General features: G+C 39.6%; 1 protein-coding gene across 1 annotated transcript in view; it reads left to right on the forward strand.

Moving 5' to 3' along the window:
• Positions 1-8275, forward strand: part of SUSD3 (sushi domain containing 3) — a 175401-nt gene extending 167126 nt beyond the window's left edge. The window contains exon 5 of the mRNA XM_082266527.1: positions 7500-8275. Within this exon, the coding sequence (XP_082122653.1) occupies positions 7500-7707 (208 nt within the window). The 3' untranslated portion in view covers positions 7708-8275. The remainder of the gene's footprint in view (positions 1-7499) is intronic.
• The last annotated feature ends 2344 nt before the right edge of the window (positions 8276-10619 follow it).

Genomic DNA, 10619 nt, shown 5'->3' on the forward strand with positions numbered 1-10619 from the left:
GAGTGCACAGTAAAGGGGGTGCCAAGTAGTTGAACCCTGAAGTTGGGGAGTGAAAGGGGGCGCCAGGAAGGGCCCTGAAGTGTTCAGCAATACAGTTTGCTTCAAAGTCGGCTACCTCAGGAAGGAGTATCTTGGGGAGCTTGAAGGGACTTTTCCTACGGTCAGAGGTGAAGTTCTAGTAACTGGCCTTGCTGAGGCCAGCATCAGTCAGCGATAACCAGCATCAGAGAAGCGCTAAATAGCGCCAAGTAGCATTATTTAGTGTCCCTGCCTAATTGTGCATAGTTCAGTTGTTGGAGTATCCCACTTCTCCTTTCTGCCATCCAAGTTCTCAAATAAACCCTAAAAACCAAAGAAACTGGACTGGTTCTTGTCTGAGGTGCTCACACTTGAAAACATGTCTGAAAGTACTGTTGTTGCTAGCGGTAACCCAGGGGGACCCACACTCAGCCACTCCCTTTGGAAGTAGGGCTCCAACTGCTTTCGGACCACCCCACGCATATATACTATAAAGTTTATATATACTATAAAGTATATAAAGTAGTACTCTTTTGTTTCATTTTTGTTACCCCTTTCTGCCTGTGGGAGGTGGGCCTTGACACTGGAGACCAGTAGGCAGGTCCCCTGTTTGTTCCTTCACTGTGATTGGCTACACAGTGATGACATATTTAGGATCCTGTCTTTTTACATCCCGACCATGGATAGTTGACTGTGAGCTGTTGGTGCCAGCTCAATTACAGTTCTATTGGCGCTGATAGAGGTTGCCACAGAATAAAACAGTGACGCTCACTTATATACCACATGTGTTCATGATGGCGTTGTAAAGGGGTTAAAAAAGATTCTTGAAAATCTTGTGCAGTACCAGTCACCTGATCCAACAAGTACTGTGGAACCCTGGGCGCCTCCAGTGACACGTCTGCCATCAGGCTTTCAGCGTCCAGAGGAACCTTTTTTGCCTTTGCTTATGTGAGTTTGCACTTGTCCTGGTGTTTTACGTATTAAAACTACTGCACTACAGGATGCGCTTTTCTCTTTTTTTTCCTTTGTAATGGGCCATACACACTATAAGATTTTCTGAAGACTTTTTCCTTTAGACTTACCAAATATGAGGTCAAACCTAAACACTTTCAATTTGTATGCAATCTGGCAGGCCCTTGCACTACATAGAAAAGGTAAATCTGAAGGAAATGTAACCACAAAAGTTAGATAGTGTGTATCCAGCTTAAGTCACTTGATCCAACAAGTGTTCCCCGTTCCTCCTTTTTCCTTTCACATTCAAATGATCCTGACAAAGAAGGCTCAGGAGACCACTGTAACTAAATCAGAAGAATCAAGCCGTGAAGAGCAGCACTGACTGATTATCACAATATTGTCCCAGTCATGCTTGCATTTTTCTTCTTGCTTCGTGTATAACAGTGACATCAGACTGCTGATTCAGCATCTCTTGTCAGAGGCTTTGGTATGTGTTAAAAGCAATGATAAAGCAGAGAACACTTAAGGCCTCAGGAGGCAATGAGGAGAGCACTGGAAGATCATAGGGATAAAGTGGAATTTTATTAGTATATAGAGGTAGGCTGGTCATACACACATAGATTTCTTTTGTTCAGCCTGAAGGAAAGAAATCTAACAGATTATTATATGGGGGGGTACTGCGCTTCAAGGATGCCAACTGCGAATCCTTATAGAAATGTATATATACAGATGTCTCTTATATCAACACTTACCAATAACGGAACTAGAGGATTAATACTATATAAAAGTGCGATTTGATAAGGTTGCTATGTGCGAATCCCTATTTATATATTCAGTCCAAATAATAAATAAATCAATAAATAAATAAATAAAAAATCCAATATTCAAGCGTGTTGTAGTGTCCAATTCTTTAAGTGATTATTCCCAGGGCTTTCTTCTTAGTATGATCGATATTTTAATACTCCTTCACCTCGGAATCTCGTGAGTAAGAGTTTTCAGTGATGGCACTTCTAGGTGTACTAAATGCTCACCTTAATAAGGTTAATAATACGCCTGTATTATTACTCCAGGGGTGGATGTGGCTCCTTTTCTCCAATCTCAGCGTAGTACCTCTCTTCTTCCTCCGGGGGGGTGTCCACAACTGCCTCACCTTGGTGCCACTCTATCTCCTCGGAGGGGCTCCTTAGGGGGCTGCAGGTCCTTCCGGGGTTACTCTAGTGAATCGTGCCTTTGATCTTTGTATCTCATTAAAAAAGGGGGCCATCATAGTGCAGTATGTATATACTTTTATTTTTAAGAAAAACGTAGCAGACTTACATATCAAATTTCTTTAAACAGTATGCGGGTAAAGTCGTGGGACCTCGTTCTAGCATCCCGTCACGTCACTTCCGGGTTTTCCTCTGTGTGCGCCCTACGCGTTGCGTTATGATACCACGTCACTTCCTCAGGGGATCTTATAGTACTCTAAGAGTAAATCTGACAGATTCTTCTACACATACTAAAGAGCACAGATAGATGAATCTTCCCTACCAGCTATTGTATTCTGACAGCCAGCTCCCACCAGTGTGCATTAGCTGCAATCATGCATTTCTCTGTGCACACTACAAATCCCATAGTTCCTAATACAGCAGTGAGCAAGAGAGGGTGGCTACCTTCCTACACACAGTGGGATTATGAAGAACAAGCGTAGCTACCCTCTAACAGGACATCAGATCACAGCAGCTGAAAAAAAATAATATGGAGATTTGGAGGAGGCTGAGAACATAAGAAGCTACTTTCATAGGATAAGTATACATACTTGAAAAGAATTTGTTTAATGGCTAACTTCACCTTTAAGAAAGATGAATGAAAGCACATATTTTTGCAGGAAAAAAAAATGTGCATTTATTATTTTTTTTCTGATGAATCTGCAGAATCAGTATATCGCAGGTGCAATGTCAGGCGCCTGAAGACACTGCCTCCAGCTTGCCTGCTCGTACCTCCATACAGCAAGCTACAAAGCTGGAGGAGGTGTCAATGAATTACAAGAGCACTCATCAGAGCCCGCGCAGTTCATTATGAACTACAAGCCATCTGCCACAGTGGTAATCCGAGCTTGTAGTTCATTCATTCACAGATGTTTTTGAAAAGTGACAGCAGGTGCGGGGAGGAAATCCCCCTCCTGCTGTCACTGTCTGGGTGGTTTGTTGCGCTGACTTGGAGCATGCTACACCTTACACCCAAAATATGAGTGTATTGTGTAACATGCTCCAAAAAGTGAAGGTCATCCTTTAAATAATAAATCATATAATTAAATATTAAATCATGAAGGTCATCTTTTAAATATTAGTGTCACTTTTTGCAAATTCCTAATTATAATACTTTGTTTTTTGTGCTGTTAATAAACCCAGTTTTCCGAATGCCAATATGTGTCAACACCATATGTCTACTAGCCATAGCTTTTAAGAATGACACTGCATTTAGTTCCCAACTGGAAAGGTAAAGCGGAGCTCCACCTAAAGGGGAAGCTCTGCTTGTTTGCCTCCCCCCACCCTCCTCTGCCACATTTTCCACCTTTTGGGGGGAGCGTGTACCTTGTTTTGAAAGGTACCTGGCCCCACCTCTGGCTGAGTTTGCAGTGGAATTTCTGCCCCCTTCCTCTGCCGCTGGGCCATTCACAAAGCATAGCATGCTTAGTACATGCGCAGTAGGGAACAAGGCAAGGCTTCACTGCCTGTTTCCCTTAGCCAAGATGGTGGCAGCGCCACTCAAGAGCCAATTGAAAAATCGGCCCGGGTGACGACACCGCTGGATTCTTGGACAAGTAAGTGACCTACTATTAAAGGCAGCAGCTACAGTATTTGTAGCTGCTGCCTTTTATTTTTTCTGAAGGATCCTGGAGCTTTTTCTGAAGGAGCCGAAAAGTTTTTCTCTGTTAGTGTCCAGTCTCTACAACCAATTCCCGTAATATCTGTTGTAGAAGATGTGTATTTGCAGCGAGGTGGATGCTCACAGTGAAAATGATCTTGCTGGATGCAGAGGTGGCTTTTTGTATCTGGAGACTGTGGAGCATCATCAGGGGCTTTAGTAAATAAATATCAAGAGCGTATTCAGGCCAGCATTGCTGGGTCATCAACATAAAGGGTAATGCATTATAATTAGAGTTTTTCAGAAGTCTCCTAATTTCACAGCATGCAACCATTTTATCTTTTTTTCTAACTGCACTTAACCTTTGGTCTTGGCTGCTGACGATGACTCTTTGACATCAGATGAAAGATCGTGCTTGATAATGAGAGGTGGTTTTTATGAAACTACTCCACCTTTTCCTGTATCACAGACACAGACAGATGTAGAGCTTTATGCATCCTGAAATTTAGTTTTAAGCTGATATTTTTATACTCATTGTGGAACTGCTAACCCATATGTACGGAGATAATATATATTGCAAATTATACTCTTTATATGAAAATAGGAAACATCCTTCATATCATTTTTTTTTACTTGAGGCAGTTTGTAATGATTTTTATCAGAAATGCAGATGAAATCCTGAAATTCTCTATCACAAAATAGAGGCAGATTTAGAGCAGAAACCAAACAAACAGCAAAATATACCATTGAGATATATACATGTGGATGGTTTTACCTGCTAAAGACTTGTAACTCTAGTCAGCCAATCTTCTGGTTTATGCACCCCTGGCAAAAAATATGGCCTGGTCCCTTGTCTCCTCTGATGTTAAGCAATGAAGCCTTATAACCATCCTTTTCATAGCCTCGTGATTGGACAATGAATGAGAAACACCACAGTAATGAGATCATCACTGCTCAATTTGCTCAATCTGGCTGTCCACAAGCTCCTAAATTAGGCTGCATTCACACCAGAGCACAGCGATTTTCAGGCTTTTTTTTTTTTTTTAGATGCAAATACAAGCATTTCAGAAGCCTATTTAAAGCATTTTACATGTGTTCAAGCTTTAGGTGTTTTTGTTTCAGCCAATAGAAAGCACCTGTAGGAATGAGACTAGTTCACGAACGCTTACAAATCACATTAAAAATTGCCTAAAAACACTTGATTCTCAGATTTTCAGGAGTTCCAATTTAAGTCTTTGGGGCCAAAATTGCCCAGTTTTGTCTCAAAAGTAGCTCATGTAGCTTTTGGAGGGTCAGTCTTTGAGATTCAGACAGCAGAGCACTCCTTTTTAAGCAGCCACCATTAATTGTTTTATTTTTCAAATGTTTAAGAGCTTTGAGCTACAAAACATATAGGTGTGAATGGAGCCTAAAGCCTAGTACACAACTCGTGTGTATGGCAGCTGGGCTGGCTTCTGCTGGACGTTTATGCTGGAAAACCACTGGCCCACCAGCTCCCGATCAGCACTCTTAACCAATGCCTGAGAGCGCTGACCAGAGTGTTCTAGGTGGGGGGGCTGTGCATCTAGTTCTGTTGGTTGAACTAGATGCACTTGGGTCTTTTCTTTTTACCCTAACTTTGTAATTATGAATCAACATCAAATGCCTATGTCCAATGAGAAAGTAACTTGTATCACAAGAGCGGCTTGCCAAAATTACATATTTTGTCCGGAAAAGTCGCAAACATAGGTATTTAAGATGTTTGTATTAAGTCTCCCTTTAACATTTCTATATAAAATGGTTGTAAACCATTACATATACTCAGTGAAGAGAGTAACATAAGGTGATACACAGAGATTAAACAAATCCTCCTGAAAAAGTTGTATGCGTTATTTGCAGACTTCTATTCTCTACATCCATTCAAAGTGCTGAACTTATAGGCATGGCTGAAAATTCAGGAAAAAAAAAGGGGGTGGAGAGCTGAAGTTACACTCTGCAGAGCTCAGTGAGCTCTGAGAGATGATTGGAGGGAAAAGATACACCCCTCTTCACACAGCTCACAGGAACAGATCTAGGGCTGTCAATCTGCTGGAGGTACACCCCCCCCCCCCCATTCCCCATTGCCATTTTTCTCTTGGTGTCAGGAAAATTTTTCAGAAGGGATTCATGCTGAAAGCAGATGAATGAAGCAGCAAACAGAAATTCTAATTGTTAGGTCCACACCATAATATTATTTTATTACCTCCATCAGCTCATGCCCAACAGTTACAACCTTTTGTACCACTTGCCCCACCCTATTAGATTGTAAGCTCCTATGAGCAGTGCCCTTTCAACCCTCTTGTATTTTATTGTGTTGTAACTGTACTGTCTCCATTTTTTATTATAAAGTGCTGTGTAAACTGTTGGCACTATATAAATCCTGTATAATAATAATAATAATGAGGGAATGCCTTCTGGAGTTTTTCTACCCTTCCTTCAGCTTTCTTGTCGGTTCTGTTTGCCACGTGAGATGTTGTTTCAGTACTTTAAGCTGCGGCGCGTGGCCAGGGCACAATTTCCATCCTCCAGGCCGATCTTATTGAAGAGCTGCTGGCCCAGGGAGACCTTCAAAAATCTTTATCCTCCCTGTATAGTACACTGCTATGTGTCAACTCCCCTAAGATAGAGCGCTTAGGGGAGATTTGGAAAGAAGACATTCCTTTCCTAGATAAGGAGGATTGGGAGGACTGTCTGGAAAAGGGTCCCAAGCTGGTTATCTCCTCCAGAGACAAACTTATACAGATTTATGCAGGGAGTCTATTTTACCCCCTTGAGGCTATCTCAGGTGTATCCAGGGTGGGACTTGTTCCCGCTGTCGCATACACCCCGGATCTTTTTGCATATGTTCTGGACATGTCCTAAGCTCACTCCTTATTGGTCAGAGATTTTTGAGTTGATCAATTTTCACCTAAAACTATCATTACCTGTCTCTCCAGATTTAGCCCTGCTAGAACTTCGTGATGACACACAAAGGTCCCATCATTTAAAACTGTTGATTTATTACCTCCTGTATTATGCAAAAAAGGAGATCCTGCTGAAGTTGACTTCGGCAGAGTCTCTCACGGTGGCATCTTGGGAGGCCATGATAGATGCTTCACTTCCCATGTACAAAATCACCTATATGAACAGAGGATGTCCATGGAAATATGACAAAGTGTGGCTTCCCTGGACATCCAACTAGTAGGGTTATAATTTGTGTAATCACTGTGTAGTACTTCGTTGTGTACTATGAACTCTAGCCACTAGTTAGAACCCTGATGGATTCTCCATTGCTCCCACCCTTTTCCCTCCCCCCCCCCCTTCTTCTTCCTCTTGTCCACCCCCCAGCCCTCGAGCTGCTCGATATGTGCTCATAATTACTTGTTGTACATGTTGTTTTATGTTGGCAGATCTCTTGCTTGTCTATTTTTTACATCTAAATGTACTGAACTCACCGTGTCAAATGGTTCCTTTTTGATTCTTATTGTATTTGTATTGTTTTTATGCTTTTATACTTTTTCAATAAAACTCCTGTATTGTAAAACATAATAATAATAATAATAGAGGGATGTGCTTTGCTCATATTTCATATCTGAGGTGTACAACCACTTTAATAATGTTAAATGTGTGTTAGCTTCCATAATTCATTCCTTTCTATTTCTCCTGTTTTTTCTTCACTGCAGATGCCAAGATGTGTGGAGAAAGGACTGTAAGCCACACAGTTCTAAAGAAGGGCATTGTGGATTTTGCCTCAGTAAAGAACGATCTGGCAGACATTTTGTTCCAGGCTGTAGTGTTGCAATACAAACTGTAAGCGGAGTGCATGTCGTAGAAGTTTATGGACATGAAAAAGACCCTCAGAGGAGACTTGAGTCACGTGTACCTGAGTAACGATTATGGAGACAGCCAGCCTCTTGGGACTTCTATTTAATGTTACAAGTCTGTGCCTTATTTACAAATGGAATGTGGACCTGACAATGTTTCCTGTAAAATTTCAGCAAGTTTCATCTGATTCACCATAGAGAGTTTTCTACTCGGGGACACCACCTTCAGCTGCCACAGCCAATGAATGATAACATTTTTTTTTTTACACTGGTCGGTTACCTGCAATTTAAAATGTTACATTGACATGACTAATGTAGACTTTTACCATTTACAGTTGAGAGCTAAAAGGCTTATCTCGACTTGTTTCTTGCAATGAAGGATTGAAGGCATTAAAAACAGTTCCAACAATGGCAGATACTTCAGTTTTGGGTTATTAGCAGTATGTTGAACCACCCTCTGGCTTCTAGTATCAGAGACTCCAGTGGCCTGCCAAGATTTCTCCGCTATAGTTTTGTCTCTGTCCCTTCTTTCGGATCTTAATAAGCCATTATTAGTTTGCCTCTGTGGTCACTACTTTTTTACATTTTTATTATGGAAAATCCATCACAGAAGTTTACATCATTATTTGGCTTTGTCTTTTCCAAAACAGTTGGATGTAACTGAGAATTTTCCACCAGATTCCCTGTTATAAGTCGGAAGCCAGTATATGTTCCAACTTCACAGCAACCACACCAAAAGGAAGTAAAGTTCAGGCAAATGTTGGCATTTATTTTTATTATTTTACATTTTTCTTGTGATTAGTGATTTTTTTTTCTAATTATTCTGTGTTAGTTATCTATATATGTAATGCTGGACTGTCACAAGGTGCCTCATGTATGAATGAACTTGAAGGAACAAATGTCAGTTCTCTGCAGCTGCATTTTCTCATCTACTACTCTTACAATGTGAATAATTATTTGCAATGAAAAAACACATTTTTTTTATTTGTTTCATGCATGAGGTATGAAAGTATATCTAAAGCCAAAATTATTTTGTTTCATGTTTGCCAGTGTAGAGATTGGTAAAACCCCTGTCAGAGAAAATATCTCCAAAGTGGGGGAAATTCTGTTCTACACAGTTGTAACTAGAAAAAAAGTGTCCCAAGTGGAATGTTTTCCCTCAATTCCTATTGTAGTGGCAGCTCGAAAATGTTGATTTTCCTTTACTTTCAGTCACAGTATATATGGTCACCAGGCCAAATAGAGAGAGTAAATCTCCCTCATAAAGACACAGACATGAAAAAAAAAAAAACATACAGGGGTTTTGACCATTCCATTCTCCATTGACGACTAAAATAAAAGCTTTGGCCTTAGATATGCTTTAACAATGTAGCGCAAAGAGCAGTGACTATGTGCAAAGTGCTTTAACACATAACAGCCAACCAGGATCCAGTTTTCAGAGATTAGTGAAAGATAAATTCTAATTGGCTGCGACAGCCTAAAGCACTGCACTCCGGGGTTGGCAGTGTCCCATATTTTCCAACTCAATTGATCTCCAAATCCAAGATTGCTCCAAAGCCTAAAAAGACCTTCAGCTCTTCTGAAACCTTTGCCCTGACATCAAAGATGTTGAAATAAAAAATTATGCTAGCTCCAAACTTCCAAAGCAGCTTTGCTACAGCCAAATATTAGCTCTGCAGCTGCTAAAGAAAAGAGATGAATTACTTTTTTTTCGTATTTTTTTTCAATAAATTGCTAGTTATGACAGAACGCCATTTTATAAATTTTCATTGTTTTCTTAATGAAAGATGTGCATTACTTTTAGATACAAATTTGAAAGTTAAACAAACCAAAAAAAAAACTGACGATGTTAGCAAATCCAGACAGAAGAGTCAAATTACTAAGCTGAATTAATTATTTTAATTGTGATAGTTATTTTATCTCATGATTTTTTTTTCATCAAAATACTCAATTCACATGTATATATACATATATACAGTGGAATCGTGATTTTTGTCACATGAAATGTATATTTAACCATTGTAAGTCTTTTTTTCTCATTAACTTATTTCTTATCTTATGAAGTATTTTTTTTTTTTATCTCCAGCCAGTTCAAATTAATGCATTTCATGCTGTTCTCAAAAGACATACCACAGAACCTCACATCAACCATCAGTCAGAAGTTATTGTTTTTTTAAAGTGTATTTTTAAAGTGTTTTTTTTTTAAATCAGTATTTTCACCTGATTCTTTAGAGGGAGCTTTTACTTGGGAATGCCACCTAACAATCATAAAAATTACCATTCATTAGTGATTTGACCCGATAATCTTTTTGGGTATACATCTATTTACCAGGGATAATAAATACTTAGTAATAAATCTTGTTATTTTCAGATATTGTACACATGAAATATGGATAAGTAGCTTATAAAAATTGCAGATGTCTTCACATGGAGGTGTTTTGGGAGAATATTTGCCCTAAGATTATAAAGTCAACTATCAATTAAACAAGATAATGCATTAAAGTCTTCCAGTTATTTAGAACTTTTAATTTAATTACACAATTTCACATAAAATAAATTACTTAGTGGCCTATGTTATTTTGAATATATGACAGTCATGTAAGATGCATTGAGAACAGCAGCAGATAGTCAGTTCCAGATATAATATCCAAAATCAGCTACATTTTTTCATTCCCATTCCCACTCGAGCGATTGCAATTCTGATTCAGCTTCTGCAGCTCAAATCCAGCTCTGGAGCTAATCTAAATAAAGATGAGCTCTACTTTGTCAGAATGTATGGGAAGGTTGCTGCCTGTCATTACCTGACATCAGAACACAGGAGACAGTTTTCAAAGTCAAGCAGCTAACAAATCAGTTAACTGTAAGACTTCAGGTGACCTCTGATCTCTGAATGCCTTAGCAACATCATTTATGAAGTTTCCGTCCTAACAGGTTCCATGTAAAGAGTAACTGCACTGCTACAAATGTGAACAGTAGTAT

The sequence above is a fragment of the Pelophylax lessonae genome, assembly GCF_965119305.1.
Source record: "Pelophylax lessonae genome assembly, chromosome: 8".
Lineage (NCBI taxonomy): Eukaryota > Metazoa > Chordata > Amphibia > Anura > Ranidae > Pelophylax > Pelophylax lessonae.